Source organism: Aulonocara stuartgranti, assembly GCF_965226115.1.
Source record: "Aulonocara stuartgranti genome assembly, chromosome: 11".
Lineage (NCBI taxonomy): Eukaryota > Metazoa > Chordata > Actinopteri > Cichliformes > Cichlidae > Aulonocara > Aulonocara stuartgranti.
In genome coordinates this window covers 26,928,627-26,949,374 of record NC_138947.1, presented here as the reverse complement: position 1 = coordinate 26,949,374, position 20,748 = coordinate 26,928,627, and the positions used below count along the sequence as shown (strand labels likewise).

The 20,748-nt window shown below is 44.5% G+C and overlaps 1 protein-coding gene across 1 annotated transcript in view; it reads left to right on the top strand.

Moving 5' to 3' along the window:
* LOC309717792 (steryl-sulfatase-like) overlaps window positions 1–19,051 on the top strand; it is a 29,020-nt gene extending 9,969 nt beyond the window's left edge. Inside the window, exons 4-11 of the mRNA XM_082552645.1 lie at window positions 2,480–2,601; window positions 2,870–2,992; window positions 8,882–9,287; window positions 9,368–9,504; window positions 11,525–11,662; window positions 12,105–12,264; window positions 12,489–12,610; window positions 16,604–19,051. Coding sequence (XP_082408771.1) covers window positions 2,480–2,601; window positions 2,870–2,992; window positions 8,882–9,287; window positions 9,368–9,504; window positions 11,525–11,662; window positions 12,105–12,264; window positions 12,489–12,610; window positions 16,604–16,956 — 1,561 coding nt within the window. The 3' untranslated portion in view covers window positions 16,957–19,051. The remainder of the gene's footprint in view (window positions 1–2,479; window positions 2,602–2,869; window positions 2,993–8,881; window positions 9,288–9,367; window positions 9,505–11,524; window positions 11,663–12,104; window positions 12,265–12,488; window positions 12,611–16,603) is intronic.
* The last annotated feature ends 1,697 nt before the right edge of the window (window positions 19,052–20,748 follow it).

The following is a 20,748-nucleotide window of genomic DNA, read 5'->3' as shown; positions in this document are numbered from 1 at the left end:
TAGAAGAGAGAGGACTCATAAAAGACTGGCAAATACACTCAACAAAAATATAAACGCAACACCTTTGTTACTGCTCCCATTCCCCATGGGATGGACGTAGAGACCTAAAATTCATTCCAGATACACAATATAACCATCCCTCCCAAACAGTGGTCACAAATCAGTCCAAATGTGTGGTAGTGGGCACATCTGCCATATTGAGATAATCCATCCCACCTCACAGGTGTGCCACATCAGGATGCTGATCTGACATCATGAGTAGTGCACAGGTGTACCTCAGACTGCCCACAACAAAAGGCCACCCTGGAATGTGCAGTTTTTTGCGCTATTGGGGGTCTGGGGACCCAGAACCGGTCAGTATCTGGTGTGACCACCATTTGCCTCATGCAGTGCAACACATCGTCGCATGGAGTCTATCAGATTGTCAATTGTGGCCTGTGGAATGTTGGTCCACTCCACTTCAATGGCTGTGCGAGGTTGTTGGATATTCGTGGGAACTGGTACACGCTGTTGTATACGCCGGTCAAGCACATCCCGAACATGCTCAATGGGTGACATGTCCGGTGAGTATGCTGGCCATGCAAGAACTGGGACATTCTCAGCTGCCATCTGCCCTGAACAATGTGAACCATGATTCATCCGTGAAGCGCACACCTCTCCAACGTGCCAGACGCCATCGAATGTGAGCATTTGCCCACACAAGTCTGTTACGGCGACGAGCTGGAGTCAGGTCAAGACCCCGATGAGGACGACGGGCATGCAGTTGAGCGTCCCTGAGACGGTTTCTGACAGTTTGTGCAGAAATTGTTTGGTTGTGCAAACCAATTGTTCCAGCAGCTGTCTGGGTGGCTGGTCTCAGACGATCTTGGAGGTGAACCTGCTGGATGTGGAGGTCCTGGGCTGGTGTGGTTACACGAGGTCTGCGGTTGTGAGGCCGGTTGGATGTGCTGCCATATTCTCTGAAACGCCTGTGGAGACGGCTTATGGTTGAGAAATGAACATTCAATGCACGGGCGACAGATCTGGTTGACATTCCTGCAGTCAGCATGCCAATTGCACGCTCCCTCATTGCTTGTGGCATCTGTGGCATTTTGCTGTGAGACAAAACTGCACATTCCAGGGTGGCCTTTTGTTGTGGGCAGTCTGAGGTACACCTGTGCACTACTCATGATGTCAGATCAGCATCCTGATGTGGCACACCTGTGAGGTGGGATGGATTATCTCAATATAGCAGATGTGCCCACTACCACACATTTGGACTGATTTGTGACCACTGTTTGGGAGGGATGGTTATATTGTGTATCTGGAATGAATTCTAGGTCTCTACGTCCATCCCATGGGGAATGGGAGCAGTAACAAAGGTGTTGCGTTTATATTTTTGTTGAGTGTATAACCAGAAACTAACTAATTCAAAGAATATTCAAAAACACTGGACCCACAGACCCAGGACCATGACAGGAGATAGCCTCTCCCAGAAACTGTGCCAGTGGAAATATTATCATTTGGGATTACTTCACTGTATTGGATACTGTGCAAACAACATAAATTCAGCATTTATTGCTTTATTTAATGCTACATTTAGCATTTATTATACTAAAGTGACGCTACCCAAGAATATCCGCTAATATGAAGCCTATGTGAGCTAAGTACAAAAATCAAGGGAACTTTTTTAAAAGATATTTTTAGATCAATCTCAAACTACCTCTGACTCAATGTACTGCTCTAAAATTCTCCTTTGACTTAATTGGGGCCGACTAATTGAGAATAAAGATTTCTTTGTCTGTTCATTTGTTTCTTGTCCTGTTTCCTGTTGTGGCCTCTGTGTGAAGAGCCTTTCGTCGAGCTTGGTTTTACTCAAGGTCTCTTCCTGTCGAGTTCTGCCCATTGGGGAGTTTTGGCTTGTAGGGGCAATATTATTATAGATGACTGCTGTCGAGCAGTTATTATTGCATCCAAGTGCAATAATAAAAATACATACATACCATTTTATATTTGTTGAATGAGATTTTATTCCTGTGCTCTTGTTTCCATGCAGTAAGTTTTATTTGTCGAGGTTCTCTTTCTGATATTTCTTTCTCTATCTCGCTACAGTAAAGGTGAGTGGAATTTTAATAGAGCTTTAATTCTGCAAAGACGTCGGTGCTTTCAAATATTTACGTTCATCTCCAGTGTTTTTGAGTAGATTCAGAATGATCACAGCGGCGTGTCCCGGTTAGTTTTGTTTACTGATTTTTATCTAAGTCATAGTTTTTCTTTGATAAGACCTTTTTTATGAAACAGGGACACTGATTTTGTAAAATAACAGTAAAGTGGTGATTTGTGATTGATTGGAAAATTTGGGCATTAAGAACTGAGTAAGAGATTCTTGGGCAACAGCTGGAGATAAGTTGCTTTAACTTTATTTCAGGCATTGACAAGTCTGACATATTCTGCTTTGATGAGAAACCTGTTCTGTAATTGCTGATGATGTGATTTGCAGGACCCCCAATATTGACCAGCTGGCAAAGGAAGGGGTGAAGCTGACCCACCACATTGCTGCAGCCAGCCTCTGCACTCCCAGCAGGGCAGCGTTTCTCACCGGACGATACCCAGTGCGATCAGGCCAGTTAAAAGCTGCACACAGAAACAAGCTTCCCTGACAGGAGCAGTGCTCAATGTTGGCCTGGTGGAGAAGTTTCCAGAATACAGGAGCGTTAAACACAGCCACCTTTAACAGAGGCCATTCATTTAGTGAATTATTTAAGATCGCTTTGAGCCCAATTACAATAAAACTGTCTATAAAACTCTTTATGCACATTGTTGTGAATTGAGTCATTTTTTTTATGCATGCTAAAGTCACACGTTTGTTTTTGTTTTTCTTTCTTTCCAGGTATCGCTGGTTATAGCAGACCAGGTGTCTTTTTATTTAATGCAGCATCTGGAGGTCTCCCCAGCCAGGAGATTACGTTTGCCAAGGTTGTCAAACAACAAGGCTACGAGACTGCTCTCATAGGTATGATGCATGAATCTTATGTGTCTTATTAGCAAAAACAACAAAAAGCTTGTCATTTCAGACCCTTACACATCTGTTAGGAATGAATATGAATATGTGGAAACGCTGAAAAAGCATTATGTCACCAAGAAACATGTTTAGAAGCTGACATTATAAGTGCTGTACTTTGGTGTGATTTGTCTGATGTAGAGTCTAAGCTGGTGACTCTGTGAACTTACCAGTGCAGTTGTTTTAGACACAGCGTGAAAGAAATGAGCAACGTATACCGTGGATAGCCATTTCATTGGCAGACTCCCAGTGTCATTGGGAGTCTAACCATTGGTACACTGGTCACACTGCAGTGCAGTCCTGGTTACCTTCGACTTAGTGATTTGGAAGAAGGTTTCTAACATCTGCAGTTTAGATTGTGTTGCTGATATGACTTAATGATAACAATTATGTTGCTGTATTTGTAGACAGGTCTTAGTACAGAGACTTGATTTTTCCATCCTTTCCTGTGAATCAGATTTTTGTGTATTATTAGTTTAAATTCTGTTTGTGTGTATAGAGCTTGAGATCGTGACAGTGTAACCGGTTTCTGCTTCATCCCGCTGCAACAGTTCGGCCCAAACAGACTCCTCAACTCTGCGTTGTGTAGTGTTTTTAAAAAGACAAGGAGTCTCTGATCGATCGTTGCCACTTTATTTCCTGAATGGAAACAACGGTGTATTATCAGTGCACAGGCTCGCCATACACCACTCCGCACAGCACACTACGGCAGAACATCTCATTAGCATTCCGCTTTAGCATACAGTTTCACACATTAATAAACAAATGAAAAGTACATAAAACTGATGTTAGACATGTGTCCACTAAGCACTTATTACACTCGGTGCTCGTCAGCTAATCAAACATGTTTTATGTGTCTGTACTACTTAGCTATATTGTGTGCGGAACAATACAACTCACCTCTCGTATGGCTACGGCAGACTGGCAGCGATTACTGCAGCCAGCCTCACCTAACCAGCCACACCGAGAGGGGGGGCGCTGTTTCCCCATTACACTGACATTTGTGGCAAGTGGAATAATACCACATAAACACTGTTACAACAGCACAGTGCATTTACAGGTACAAGCCAGTGCATTTTTTATTCCCTCTGGTGTAAAGTCTCTGCCAAATCAAACATGTCAATCATTAAGAGTAAGATTTCCACACTGTGGGGGGCCCAGGTTAATGATAACTGCCTTTGGTGCTGTTGGCCAACAGTGTGCTGATGGAAGGAGACCAAGTGGAAGGGAAGCAAAGCCAGGAGCACGGCAGCTTGATTCACACTTTCTACATGGAATATAATAATAATAATAATAATGGATTGGATTTATATAACGCTTTTTCAAGGCACCCAAAGCGCTTTACAATGCCACTATTCATTCACTCTCACATTCATACACTGGTGGAGGCAGCTACAGTTGTAGCCACAGCTGCCCTGGGGCAGACTGCCATATTGCGCCATCGGCCCCTCTGGCCAACACCAGTAGGCAGTAGGTGAAGCGTGTTGCCCAAGGACACAACGACCAGGACAGAGAGCCTTTGGATCGAACCGGCTACCTTCCGGTTACAGATGCGCTTCCCAACCCCCTGAGCCACGGTGAAAGAAATAGAGTCGTGGTAATCTTTACTTTTATGTGAATAGTGTTTTGCAGGTGAAGAGAGGGTCAGACAAGATCATGAGTCTGAAGCTGGAAATCAAAGGATGACGTTGAATGTTGCCAGCGTGGTAACTGAAGCAGAATTTAATGGACATGTGTGGCGTCTTCTTTTTGAGGTCTTTACCTTACAATATAAAGCACCTTGAAGCAACTGTTGTGATTTGGTGCTATATAAATAAAACTGAATTGAATTGAAGGAGAGAAATGCAGAAGGACCCCAACCCAAAATGGCGCCGGTGAGGTCGGCTGCCGTGCTGGATGCTCTGCCCTAACTTCTCCACTTTTTGCAGTTTTTCGTCACTTTTTGCTATATCTGCGATAATCTTGCATGGGCATCATGCAAAACACACAAATCCGCTACAGTAGAGACACTTTGGTTTCTATTGGTCTGCAGTACACGAACATTTCACCATGTTTAACTCCGGACCCAACCTGGCCAAAGGAGATCCTGAGAGAGAACAAAGGACGCGACCCTAAGCGACGGCCTCGAGGTAAAAGAGCCGGCATCAGGAATAGGCTACGGGCTCGCGCACACCGCGCACCCATGCCCAGTATCCTGCTAGCCAATGTTCAATCCATCGAGAACAAGCTTGATGACCTCAGAGCCAGAATCAAGTTCCAGAGAGACATTCGGGACTGCAACCTCCTCTGCTTCACCGAGACTTGGCTGAACCCAGCGATACCAGACCACGCCGTGCAGCCGACGGGGTTCTTTTCGGTTTACCGCATGGACAGGACAATGGAGTCGGGGAAGAAAAGAGGTGGTGGAGTGTGTTTGATGGTGAACAACAGATGGTGCGACAGCACAAACATCTCCCCACTCACACGCTCTTGCTCGCCCAATCTGGAGCTTTTGATCGTTAAGTGTCGCCCTTTCTATCTCCCTCGGGAATTCACTGCGGTCATTGCCTGCACTGTTTACATTCCGCCTCACGCGGACTCGGACACTGCCTTATGTGAGCTACATGAGGCTCTCACAGATCAACAAACACTTCACCGAGATGCCGCACTCATTGTTATGGGAGATTTTAACAGAGTGAATCTCAAACTGACATTTCACAACCTTCACCAGCACATCAACTGCCCCACCCGGGGCACGAGGACATTAGACCACTGCTACACCCCGTTCAAGAACTGTTACAAGGCTCAACCCCTGCCGGCATTTGGAAAATCGGACCATTCCGCCATCTTCCTCATACCTGCTTACAAACAAAGGCTAAAGCAGCAACCACCAATCAGGAGGGAGGTCGCTCGCTGGACGGACCAATCGGTGGCCGCGCTGCAGGACGCACTGGATGACGCAGACTGGGACATGTTTCGGCGCAGCTCTGATGACATCAACATGTTTACGGAAGCGGTTGTGGGATTTATCGGGAAACTAGCGGACGACACAGCAGAAAGAACTATCATCCGAACGTTTCCCAACCAGAAGCCGTGGGTGGATAAAAACATCCGCGACGCTCTGAGATCACGCACCGCTGCCTACAATGAAGGGCTTGTCTCCGGTAATATGGACTTATACAAGGCTGCGTCCTACAACGTGCGCAGCGCGGTCCGAAAGGCAAAGCGGAGCTACGGGGAAAAACTAGCGTCACAGCTACGACAGTGCGACTCTAGGAGCCTGTGGAAAGGACTGCGGACTATAACGGACTATAAGCGACCAGCTTCTTCAATGATGAATGCCGATGCTTCACTGGCTGATGAGCTGAACACGTTTTATGCTCGCTTCGACGCCGCAGCAATTAAAACAACAAACGGCTGCGCGCGCTCGGAGTGCACCAGTGAAGAAAATGCTTTCGTCATCACAGAGCATGCCGTGAGGAACACCTTCAGGAGGGTGAACACCAGGAAGGCAGCAGGACCAGATGCAATCCCTGGCCGAGTCCTTAGAGCCTGCGCTGATCAACTAGCACCGGTGTTCACGGAGATCTTCAACCTCCAAAGAAACAACAGCCCGCTTGCCACAATGACTACCGTCCAGTAGCACTGACTTCAATTGTGATGAAGTGTTTTGAAAGACTGATGAGAGATCACATCACTTCTTCACTTCCTCCCACCATCGACTCACTTCAGTTTGCTTACCGGACTAATCGTTCCACAGACGATGCCATATCTCACCTGCTCCACACATCCCTGAGTCACCTGGACACTGGCAGAGGGAATTATGTTAGGATGCTGTTCGTGGACTACAGTTCAGCATTCAACACAATAATTCCCTCTAAGCTTTTCACCAAGTTGACGGATCTAGGACTCAGCTCATCACTGTGTCAGTGGATCCTCAACTTCCTCACAGACAGACCCCAATCAGTGAGGGTAGGAAAACAAGTCTCCCCCTCCATCTCACTCAGCACTGGAGTGCCTCAGGGCTGTGTTTTAAGCCCCCTGCTGTACTCACTGTACACTTATGACTGTGTAGCCACATCCGACACCACCTCCATTGTCAAGTTTGCTGACGACACTGCTGTTGTGGGCCTGATCTCCGACAACATCGAGACGGCCTACCTGGAGGAGATTAGGAACCTGGAGACCTGGTGCCAGGAGAATAACCTCCTCCTAAACATCAGCAAGACTAAGGAGCTGATCGTGGACTTCACTACAAAGCAGGCGAGGAATTACAAACCCCTCATCATCAGTGGCACGCCAGTGGAGAGACTGGACAGTTTCCGATACCTGGGTGTCCACATCACTCAGGACCTGTCATGGTCCTGTCACATCAACACCCTGGTTAAGAAAGCCCGTCAGCGTCTCTTCTTCCTCAGAAGACTTAGAGACTTCCATCTGCCACTGAAGGTGCTCAAGAACTTCTACTCCTGCACCATCGAGAGCGTCCTGACGTCAAACATCTGCACCTGGTTTGGGAACAGCACCAAGCAGGACAGACGAGATCTGCAAAGGGTGGTGCGCTCGGCAGAACGCATCATTCAATCAGAGCTCCCTGACCTGCTGTCCATCTACACCAAGCGGTGCAAGTCCAAAGCTAGGAAGATTATGATGGACCTCTCCCATCCCAACAATGGACTCTTCTCACTGTTGAGGTCTGGGAAGCGCTTCCGCTCCCTTAAGGCCAAAACAGAGAGAATGAGGAGGAGCTTCTTCCCCCAGGCTATTCGGGCCCTGAACCAGGTGTAGGACTGGACTCTCCCAAACACGTCACTATAAGACTGGACTCTCACACACGTCACCACACGCACCACCACACATTTCCTATAATCCTATAATTCCTATAATTTATAATCCTTATCTTTATAATCTCTTCTGCTATTTGCACATTCTTTACTGTAAATTCCTAAGTTAATTTGTAAATTTTTGTAGTAAACTGTAAATTGTAAATATTGTAAAACTTTTCTTCTGTCATTTAATGGTCGGGCATTGTACAGCTACAAGCATTTCACCCCCATGTCATACTGTGTATGGTTGTGTGTGTGTGACAAATAAAATTTGAATTTGAATTTGGTGTGGATTTTGCAAATAGGATGGAATGGCTGAATGCGGAAGTGCAGAGGTTAAGAAAGGAGGAAGTGAGGGCAGCTATGAAGGTGTATGAAGAGTGAAAAGGTGGTTGGTTGGAGATGTGTAGGAGACAGGGCAGTGGACCTTTGACTGTTTAACAGTCACAGAGAGTGAGAAGATGCCTGAGGAATGGAGAGTTTTGAAGAACAAGGGTGGTGTGCACAGATGTAGTAACTACAGAGCTTTAATGCTGATGAGCCATACCATGAAGTACACTATGGGAAAGACTGGTTGAAGCCAGGTTAAGGAGAGAGGTGGTGAATGCCCCAGATCTCCTAGGCTCTGTCTTGAGGTATCCTGAGGTAGATGCTGAACCCTGAGTTGACCCCATTGCCTGTGAGTGTGTGAACACGCGGGTAAAAGTGCTTAGGCACAGAAAAAGCTGGTGTATGAATGCAGACAGCAGGTGCTATGTAAGCGCCAGTCTATTAAGTACAGCATTAAATGTTATGTCAGACAAGTTGAATAAAGAGGTCTTTGGCTGAGTGTCTCGTGTGCTCATCGCAGACAGTTTTGAGCGTTATTAGCAGCTAAAAATGAAGTGACAGAGCTCACACCGATGTCAATATTTATACCCGTAACCGTAGTGAGATTTGTTTGTTATAGGACGTGTACAGTTTACTCTCTTATTGTGGCTTCGAGCTTAATCGGGTTTCTACTTTCTGAGTTTTTGTTTCTTCTTCTTGTCTGCAGGAAAATGGCACCTGGGCCTGAACTGTGAGAGCCGTGACGATCACTGCCACCACCCTAACAACCACGGCTTCAATTATTTCTTCGGTATCCCTCTGACTAACCTGAGGGACTGCCAGCCTGGACATGGCACCATTTTCCAGTTCCATAAATATTTGCCATACAGAACAATGGGCATCGTTTTGCTCACTACAGTTGTGCTGCACTACAGCGGGGTCATCGGCAGAAGGTCGATCCTGAGCTTGATGTTTCTGTTGCTTTTGGTCACTGGTTTGCTAGTAGCGTTCATCATGGTTGTCCCATACTTAAACTGTGTTCTCCTGAGGGACCACAGCATTGTGGAGCAGCCATATAAGTCTGAAAACATGACACAGAGGATGGTCCACGAGGCAGTGGACTTCATAGAGCGGTACGTGAAGCTTTCCTGATTCACCTGGATCTGAAAACTCTCTTGTTGCAATGTTTCATATTCATTGTTTGTTTCTGCAGAAATTCAAACAGGCCTTTCCTGCTCCTTTTCTCTTTCCTCCAAGTCCACACAGCCATCTTTGCTTCAGCAGCTTTCAGAGGAACGAGCCGCCATGGTATCTACGGGGACGCTGTGCAGGAGGTGGACTGGAGTGTGGGTAGGTCATTCTGTCTGTTTAAAGGAAAAGCTGCTTTTCTATGTCTGTCAGTTCTTTCAAATCCAGTAAAAAAAGCCCAGAAGCTTCCGACCTCTCCTCTTTGCCCAGTTCAGTCAAATGACACTAAGAAAGAAAGAGCCTTCAGGAATAATCATTAAAGTGGGAACAGAAGATAAGTGTGTAGTCATAGCAATTACATCTTGTCACGATCTTATCATGTTAGGAGGGTAGGCTCTGTGAAACCCCCCCAGCTTCACCTGCTGCTGCAGAGGAGAGAAGAACCAGTGAGTGAGGCGAGATGGAAGATGTGAGGAGATCCACTTAAAACCTTGTGGATGGAGAACTGATCTCACTGTGCTTTGTAGTGTTTATCATGACCTGACCTTAGTATACTGCATGTCAGGGAGAAGCCCTAATCAGACAAATCGCTATGAGTCTCACGTGGCGACAGTGGGAAGAAAAACACCTTTTTAAAAGAAAACCTCCAGCAGAGCCAGGCTCAGGAAGCTCAACCATCTGAGCCGACTAGATTGGGGTAAGGATTACTAAATATTAAATGCAATACTGGTGTATAGAGGAGTATAAATAGGAGTGAAGAACTGCATCATCATCAACAACTATTACAGCATAACTACTGCACTGACAGGGACTCGAAAGAGAGAGCAGATTTCTCCTGTCTTGGCTTCCCTTCATTGGCTTCCTGTTAAATCCAGAATTCAAAATCCTGCTCCTCACATACACGGTCTTAAATAATCAGGCCCCATCTTATCTTAATGACCTTGTAGTACCATATCACCCTATTAGAGCACTTCGCTCTCGCTCTGCAGGCCTACTTGTTGTTCCTAGAGTATTTAACAGTAGAATGGGAGGCAGAGCCTTCAGTTTTCAGGCCCCTCTTCTGTGGAACCAGCTTCCACTTTGGATTCAGGAGACAGACACTATCTCTACTTTTAAGATTAGGCTTCAAACTTTCCTTTTTGCTAAAGCATATAGTTAGGGCTGGACCAGGTGACCCTGAATCCTCCCTTAGTGATGCTGCAACAGGTGTAGGCTGCCAGGGATTCCCATGATGCTCTGGGAGTTTCTTCTTCACTCACTATGTGTTAATAGGTCTCTCTGTCATTACAATTATAATAGTCATTACTTCTCCGTCAGCACTCTCAAAGCCAACAGTTTTTCTCTATATTAGGGTCTAAAAATAAAGCCCCTTGAAGTGACAGTTGTTTTGATTTGGCGATGTATAAATAAAGTTGAACTGAACTGTTTTTGGCGACTGAAAAAAGTTAATGTCCAGTAGTAATGATGGACATGATCAATACAATCCCTGTGTCAAGGCTGATGGGCACGCTGGACTCAGGAGATCAAAGTTCAGTGTGTTTGTTTACAGCGAAAGTATATTTGCACAAAGACACAATGCAAATAGTGGAATAGTGGTCCAGGGGTCCGGGGGGAAGAGAACCCATGTAAAACAGTCCATCTCAGGGTTCGACCCACCACACACCAAGGAGGGGAATCCAGGGAAATGTACAGAAGAAACACACTTAGTGTTCGAGGATGTCGGAGGCACCACAAACACAGAAGGTTTAACTCATTGTGTTGTTGAACGGTCCAGTGAAGAGTGGCCTTGATGAGATGAGGACACAAACACACGTGCACAGATAGAGGAGAGAGGCACAGAAAGAAAGCAGAGCAGCCAGCGAGCACTGATGCCTACTTTGACCAATCTAATATAGAAGATGTATTTTTCCTCCTTCTTTAAGCTGCTCCGTTTAGGGGTCACCACAGTTCATCTGCATCCATCCCGCTCTGTCCCTCTGCCTCTGTCACACCCACTCTCCTGCTTGACATCATTGACGACAAACACGAACCTCCTCTGAGGTCTTCCTCTTTTCCTCCTGCCTGGCAGCTTTAACACATGTGTTGTTTTACAGTTTCTCTTTCTCGTTCTGTTATTCATACTCAAACGGAAAAATGTTTCCAAATAATTACAGACTGGAGTTTGCACTGTGTGTATTCTCAGGTCAGCTCATGGAGACGCTGGACAGACTCAGCTTGAGAGGAAAAACTCTTGTTTACTTGACTTCAGATCAAGGGGCTCATCTGGAGGAAATCTCTGCCAGAGGCGATGTCCACGGGGGATCGAACGGAATATATAAAGGTACACCGAGAAGAAAAACGGAAAACTGTTCTTGGTTGTAATGCTTAAAGCTGAAGACCTTTCTGCCTGTATACATCAGCAGGATTTTACCATTTAGTTAATAATTAGGGGCTCATCTGGAGGAAATCTCTGCCAGAGGCGATGTCCACGGGGGATCGAACGGAATATATAAAGGTACACCGAGAAGAAAAACGGAAAACTGTTCTTGGTTGTAATGCTTAAAGCTGAAGACCTTTCTGCCTGTATACATCAGCAGGATTTTACCATTTAGTTAATAATTATAATTGCAGCCACCGGCAGAGCAAATGTAGACAATGACAGTACCACCTGTGCAGACGGCTCAGTGGGGATTTGGTGCAGTGCTATCATTTAGGCTTAATTGGTAGCCGGATGAGAATTATTTTCATGACTTCTTGTTCTTTTTTTTTCTTTTACCGAGCAGCAGGGAAGTCCACGAATTGGGAGGGAGGAATCAGGGTCCCTGGAATTTTACGTTGGCCTGGGAAAATCCCTGGTGGCAGACAGATAGATGAGCCCACCAGCAACATGGACCTGTTTCCTACTGTGGTGCAGCTGAGTGGAGCTTCAGTCCCAGAGGACAGGTGAGGCTGCACAGCGGTGAGACTGTGCTCCTTCCTTATGTCAGCCTGAAATCTAGGTCACATTTAAAGAAAGGAGAGGCAGTGAGAGCGATTCACAGTGAGGGGAATCCTGGATGTGAGCAGAGGGAACATGTTTTCTAATGAAGAGTGGGGTGTTAAGGTAATCCAGAGGCTTTGATCAGTTGCAGCCACCATTGTAATTCATGTTCACTTTCTTTCTGCAGGGAAATAGATGGTCATGACCTCATGGATTTGCTACAGGGGAGAGCTGGACGTTCCAAGCATGAATTTCTCTTTCACTACTGTAATGCCAACTTGAACGCTGTCAGATGGCATCCCCAAAACAGTAAGTGTGCAACAGAGAAAGATGAAGCCGTATTGATAACCTCTACCGTTTGTTGACAAGTGCAAACACACTTTGCACCAGGTCAGGCAGCATTTTTAACCTAACCTGCAGGGTCAGGTTCAGTCTGTCCAAGTGACACAGCATGTCGACCAAAAAGACCAGATCCATAATCCACTTGAGGTCCGAGAGCTCGGGATAGTCCTTCTCTACCATTAACAGTTTCATGGGCGACCGTGGCTCAGGGGGTTGGGAAGTGTATCTGTAACCGGAAGGTCGCCGGTTCGATCCCCGGGCTCTCTGTCCTGGTCGTTGTGTCCTTGGGCAAGACACTTTACCCTACCGCCTACTGGTGTTGGCCAGAGGGGCCGATGGCGCCATATGGCAGCCTCGCTTCTGTCAGTCTCCCCCAGGGCAGCTGTGGCTACACCTGTAGCTGCCTCCACCAGTGTGTGAATGTGAGAGTGAATGAATAGTGGCATTGTAAAGCGCTTTGGGTGCCTTGAAAAGCGCTATATAAATCCATTCCATTATTATTATTATTATTATTATGGCATCCAAAAGCTCAAAGAAGCGAGAGAGTGCCTGGGTTTATCACAGCCACCTCACAGTGCAGTGCAGCAGCAGGTCACCTGGAAGCCTCGGGTCCAGCTCAGCGATGAGATTCTTGAATTGCATGTGGTTAAGTGCATGTGTGTGGATGCAGTTGATGATTTCCATCACAGGCTTCATGACGTTGTCTAAATTCAGTGATTTAGACGCGAGTTGCTCCCTGTGGATGATGCAGTGGAACCAAACGTGAAACATGGGGAGGGCACAGAAACAGAAACTCCAAGCTTTGTTTGCAATAATCAAGTATAAATCAAACACAAACACAGGGTCACACCCATCATGACACTCGCACCTACTGGGAAACTTTGTGGTATTTCCATCTCACGCACATTTGCATTTGATGAAAATACAGTGTTAAAGCACTTTGAATCACCTTGTTGTTGAATTGTGCTATACAAATAAATTTCCCTTGCCTTGCCTTGCCTTAAACTCAAACGAAGCGAACACGCAGATTAAAAAAACCACAAACTTCAATATAAGAGCTGCATGAAACCAGGCAAAGAGCTGCATGCGGCTCAGGAGCCGCGGGTTGGCCACTTCTGAAATGGATTAATAAACTACTAAAATGTAACATACCAAACTAAAGGACAAAGATCACTTTGTACCAGACAGATACAAACTCTGGTATTTGAGGCCATATTCCTGGTGCTATTTGAAGTCAACATACAAAGATGAAAAGAGGCTGGCTTCCTCAAGAGAACAATCATCCAAAGCAGACTTAAATATTTGTAACAGTCCCCTGGCCTGAATATCAGAGAAGGTCTCAGGGGAGATCTGACACCGCAAGACAGTCTGAAAAGATCTCTCAGCTGAAGAGATCTGCAGGAGTGGCAGCTTAATATTATTAACTGCCACCAAAAGTGTTTACAGGCTGCAGCGTGAATGACTTGGTGTCCACACTTTCACAGATTCCACAGTTACTTATGTAGTTTTTCCAAGTTAATAAAATACAGAATGGAGTTCATTAACAGCAATGGTCTCATTTGAAAACCTGAGCATGCTGCTGCATTTCTATTTATGGTCACTTTTAAAGACAGCAGTTTGGCCAAAGTGCCCGACCACTGCTGATCTGTATCACACTGAAACATATACTATATTACTACACATTATAGAGTTTATGGATAATAAGTATACCATGGCCCCATACTCGTGTTTGGAGTTAAAATTTAAAAAGTGAAAGCATGAAACCAGCAGGTGATGTGAGCCGTCACATGGACCAAATGATACAAGTGCATGGATGAAAACAACTTCAGACGTTTCCTGCAGATTTCTCACACTCAGCTCAGGCTGAGGCCGTCCGAGCTTCTAGAAGGCTCTTTAAGCCTTCTGCAGGAAATGTTTGACCAGAGCTTTCAACAAATGAGGAAACTGACCAACTACAATCCCAGGTGTATTGTAGCAACTGCTCATTTAGCTGAACTAGATCCAAGGGCAGCACCGTGGTGCAGTTGTTAGTAGGGCTGTGCGATATGACAAAAATCTCAGACATTTATCGTCCTGACAACGATATAAATCACAAAAATGTAACATTTTCTGTAAATTCTGTGAATCTCAGGCAGCTCGACTTGCGTTTAGTGTTTCCAGCTGCGCGTCATGTAGCTGGAGTCGAGTGTTTTAACCGATGCATGAAACGATACATTTTTAGACATAAGTTGTAACGGCGCCGTTTTCTCTCAAAGTTTGAGTCTAAGCTTTATTTTTTAGCACCTGACGGCTCTTTTTTTGCTTCTCATCCGTAAACTCTCTGCATGCTCTTTCACGTGATTCAGTTTATTTTGAAAAGTCTCAAAAGGATCTTGAGCTTTATTGTGAAAGGTTTATGTGGAAAACAAACAAGCGGACAGCGGAGCCACGTTGAAAAACAATGAAAAATATTGCTGTAAACAGTTTATTTTGCGACACCATGAAACAAACGATAGACGCTTTTATATCGTCATCGATATATATGGTTATATCGAACAGCTAGTTGTTAGCACTGTGTGCAGAGTGTGAGGTTAACTGATTATTCTAAATTGTGAATAGGTGTGATTGTGAGTGTGAACGGCTGTCTGCCTGTAAGTGTTAGCTCTGCGACCGAGTGGCGGCCTGTGCAGGGTGTAATTTTGTAATGTACCATATCAGGTCATGAAAAAAGGCAAATGGAAAATGTGTTTCTCTTTGATATTATTTGACAAAACATACATTACACACTTTACAAAAGGTTGATTCTGTTCATCAACCTTTTGATAACATGTGGCTTCTGCAGAGATCCAGTAGGCTGGTCATCTACAGTTAGGTCCATAACTTGTTGGACAAAGACATCATTTTTTTGTAGTTTTCAAACCATATGTGACTGAAGTATTTCAGCTTTCATTTAAGGGGTTTTACAAACATGCATTAACTGAATTACAGCCACTTTCATGCAGAGATCTAAAATGAATTAGGTAGTTCAATGACAAGCAGTTTCATGACCATGCGAGGTTATTCCCTCATCAAATGTATCAGATATACAGTGCTGTGCATTTGCCACATCCTGTTTCAGATCATCAAACAAATTTTATATTAGACAAAGACAAAGTAAATACAAAATGCAGTTTCCAAATGATGATTTAGGAGAAAGAAACTAAACCTACGTGGCCATAGCTATTCAAGTAATCCCCCCCCTCATGTCAAATCAGCAACTGACTGTGATGAATCCATTTTTATGGAAAGCTGAGTTTAACTGGATACTGTGTGACCTGATGAATCAAGGAGGATAAAAGATCTCAAAAAGTTGCACATCATGACACAAAATACACTCTAGAACAGATAAGAACCAAAGTCATTAACATGTATGAGTCTGGAAAACATGACTTTGCAAAGCTATTTTTAACACTTTGGGACAGCAGTAAGGCAGAGAGGGGCGTCCATGGAGAGAATATTGAATTAACAGTTTATAGCTTCTCGCTGTAATTTTGAATAAGAGGCCCAAACACGATGAAGCTAATGTTAGCTTTATTAGGGTGAGCTGTGACGTGCACAGGGCTGTACTCTGCTCAGATTCAGACAAATGCTGCAGAAACCTGATCGAAATCTTGCAGAGCAGCTTTTCAGTTGATAACCAGAAGGATCCACAAACTGAAGGTGGATGCAGTAAATGCCTGACGGAGCGTCTCTCAGGAAGAAATGCTGCATTTGTTGATGTCCATGGGTTTTAGACTCCAGCTGGTCATTTTCTACAACAGATTTTCATCCAAGCATTAAAATAAAATTGTTAGTTTGTTGAATTAATGCATCTGAAAATGTATAAATGTTGTGCTTCCTTTGGTTTGTAAAAGTCTTACATTTAAGGCTGAAAGTCTGCACTTCAACACCCTGCTTCATGGAGGGAAAGTGGCACTGAGTGCTTTCATTTATCGTTCTCAGGTAGCTCGGTGTGGAAAGCTTTTTACTTCACTCCAAACTTCTACCCAGAAAACAAGACGGGATGTTTCCATACACATATCTGCTTTTGCACGCCGGAGCACGTTACCTTCCACGATCCTCCTCTGCTCTTCGATCTCTCAAAGGACCCATCAGAGAGCACACCGCTGACCCCAGACACTGAGCCTGCCTTTCACTTTGTCCTGGCCACAATGAAGGAAGCTGTGAAGATGCATCGGCGCTCACTGAAGCCAGTGGAGAACCAGTTAAGTCGCGCGAACCTGATGTGGAAGCCCTGGCTGCAGCCCTGCTGCTCCACAGTCACGCAGCTCTGTCAGTGCCAGCTGTACCAGTAAGCTTCTGTGGAGGCGGCACTGGAAGATCCTTGCTGCTGTTTAGAGTCACACTAATCTGAATATGGACACTTCATATGAACTTCTCAAATCCACGATTAAACCTTTGTTTTGTCAGGGCGCAGTCATCTGTTGCACTGATTTTATTTCACTTGATGTAGTAACAAAAGCCTCACATTCAGAGATCTAGTCAGCACACAGGTGGCAATTATAAAATACAATAGACTGGATAACAACAAAGCTGAGCGACTAACACAGTAAAGTTGTCAGCTGTCAAATCAGAAAATATATTATGAGACTTAGACCTCAATAAAAGTTCAGAGAATCGTCTTGTACTGTAGCTCTTAGACTTGTATGAGCTGCAAAGGGGGGGTCATGAATGATTAACAAATGTTGTGATACCCACGATCTGATACTGATTTTCTGGTTTAGTTGAGGCAGCTGAGGTAAAGAAAATCAGGCTTGGTTGAACTAATTTCCAGAGAATATGGTGACCATCCGTGAGCTGAGCAACAGTTTGGACTTTAAACACAAAGTCAGCTAGATTTCAAAAGTCTAGTGTGGTCTGACATGTTTGTATACAGTTCAATTCAGTTTTATTTATACAGCACCAAATCACAACAACATTTGTCTCAAGACGCTTTATACTGTAAGGTCGACCCTACAATAACAAAAACGAAACAGAACAAAACCCCAACAATCAGGTGACCCCCTATGAGCAGCACTTTGGCGACAGTGAGAAGGTAAAACTCCCTTTTAACAGGAAGAAAGAACCAGGCTCAGGGAGGGGCGGGGCCATCTGCTGTGATTGGTTGGGGTGAGAGAAGGAAGACAGGATAAAGACATGCTGTGGAAGAGAGACAGAGATTAATAATAACTAATAATTGAATGCAGAGTATGAACATGATGTCAACTGTGACTGAAGTAGAAACTCCCAGTGCATCATGGGAATCCCCCGGCAGCCTACACCTATTGCAGCATAACTAAGGGAGGATTCAGGGTCACCTGGTCCAGCCCTAACTATATGCTTTAGCAAAAAGGAAAGTTTGAAGCCTAATCTTGAAAGTAGAGATAGTGTCTGTCTCCTGAATCCAAACTGGAAGCTGGTTCCACAGAAGAGGGGCCTGAAAACTGAAGGCTCTGCCTCCCATTCTACTTTTAAATACTCTAGGAACAACAAGTAGGCCTGCAGAGCGAGAGCGAAGTGCTCTAATAGGGTGATATGGTACTACAAGGTCATTAAGATAAGATGGGGCCTGATTATTTAAGACCTTGTATGTGAGGAGCAGGATTTTGAATTCTGGATTTAATAGGAAGCCAAAACAGGAGAAATCTGCTCTCTCTTTCTAGTCCCTGTCAGGACTCTTGCTGCAGCCTTTTGGATTAGCTGAAGGCTTTTCAGTGAGTTTTTTGGACATCCTGATAATAATGAATTACAGTCGTCCAGCCTGGAAGTAATAAATGCATGAACTAGTTTTTCAGAGTCTCTCTGAGACAGGATATTTCTAACTTTAAAGATGTTGCGCAAATGGAAGAACGCAGTCTTACATATTTGTTTAATATGTGCGTTGAAGGACATGTCTTGGTCAAAAATGACTCCAAGGTTCCTCACAGCGTTACTGGAGGCCAAGGTAATGCCATCCAGAGTAAGAATCTGGTTAGACACCATATTTCTAAGATTTTCAGGGCCGAGTACAATAACCTCAGTTTTATCTGAATTAAGAAGCAGAAAGTTAGCGGCCATCCAGGTCTTTATGTCTTTAAGACATTCCTGCAGTTTAACTCATTGGTGTGTGTTATCTGGCTTCATAGACAGATAGAGCTGGGTGTCATCTGCATAGCAGTGAAAATGTATGCTATGTCTTCTGATGATACTGCCTAAGGGAAGCATGTATAATGTAAACAGAATTGGTCCTAGCACTGAACCCTGTGGAACTCCATAATTAACCTCAGTGTGTGAAGAGTAGGAGTGCAACGATACACAAAATTCACGGTTCGGTTCGGTTCGATACTTTGGTGTCACGGTTCGATATTTTTTCGATACAAAAAAATGTTCATGCATTTTTAATTTGTCATTTATTAAAATTATAAATATATATTTTAACTCAAAAGTACAGTTTTTAAATTTAACCCTAACCCTTGTGCGTGTTTTTTATTTTGACAGCGAATGCGCACCTGCGGACCACTTATGTGCAGCCCTGGTTATTTAGCTCATCATATCGCAGCCACAGAAATTCTTTTGTCCATGAAACCATAAAGCTGCACTTTCTTTTTGCCTTATAGTCTGATTTGTCATAACTTCTCCGTTTTGTGGTAAGCTTTTCTTTGGCTGTCACTTCTTCACCCTGACCTGTCTTATTTGGCTCAGCAGAACTGAAATGCTTTTACACGCTCACTCACATAAGCTCAGCGATTCTCTGCGCGATCAACCTCTCACATGTGTAAGCTGCGGGAGATTTCACTTGTCATGTTTGCATAGTAAGCTAACGATTAATAAGACGATGTCAGAGGAATTGGTGCACAAATTATCATCACTCACAGATCAGTGCTGTCGCTCTCTATACACAGTTCGCACGATTGCAAAGTGAAAGCAAAAAAACAAGCGCAAATTCAAACGCGACTTCAATATGTCACATATTGACAGTGGCTCACCGATGCCAATGACATAATTACCCAGCTACATTTCTGAAAGAATGCAAAAGCATTGACATATATTTTTCCTACAATAGCCCGACGGGCAGGGAAGAGAAAGATTTTGGTAGCCCGACTGAAAAAAATCGCTAGCTCCAGGACGTCGGGCTAGCGATATTGCGAGCCCTGTATCTGATTGAGGAATCACTCATCTTTGGAAAAGAGAGTTTATTACAGAGAAATGGCTCTTTCCAAAATAAAAGCTATACTATCCGCTTCTTCTGGGCTATATTCTCAGCAGCATAAGGAGAATCATGTGCTAACAGCTGTCTAAATGACTCGGCTAAAGTTAGTGCTTGCTTTTTTTGTCTGCTTCGACTTGTCTTTGCACTAGGATGATGTCGGCGTAAATGTGCAGTCATATTCGTTGTGTTCCCACTAGTGCTTTCAGGTTAATCTCGTTGAAATGACCTTAACGCCACAACACGGCAAATCTCCGTTAACGAGCTACCGCCGATCGCTCCGTGCATGGGGCTAGACGGCCAACACGTTAACGAGCTAACTGCGCTAACACACTAGTTCACACCAATGTAATTGAGCATTGCATGGCACATCCAACATACTGTTTTACTTTAGTCCATGACTCGCTTACCTTCAGGGTCATACGTCACATGAAAACCAAAATAATTCCAAACGCCAGATCTGAATGAGGTTCAATTTGCCTGTTGCAAGTAGAGCTTAATTTCTGTCTCGCTAGCTTGCCCTGCGCTCTTCCTTCTGACTATGCTGTCTGTGTTGAGCGCTCAGTGGATCTGCGCTCGACAGTGCAGCCTAGGCGGAGCAGTCGAACACAGATTCACTGAGCGCTCAACACAGACAGCATCGTCAGAAGGAAAATTGATAAAATAAATTACAAATGTTGTATTGTTCGATACATATGCGTACCGAACCGAAAGCACTGTATCGAACGGTTCAATATCGATACGAATATCGTTGCACCCCTAGTGAAGAGGACTCTCCATTTACATGAACAAACTGGAGTCTATTAGATAGATATGATACAAACCACTGCAGTGCAGTACCTGTAATACCTACAGCATGTTCTAATCGCTCTAATAGGATATTATGGTCGACAGTATCGAATGCTGCACTAAGGTCTAGCAG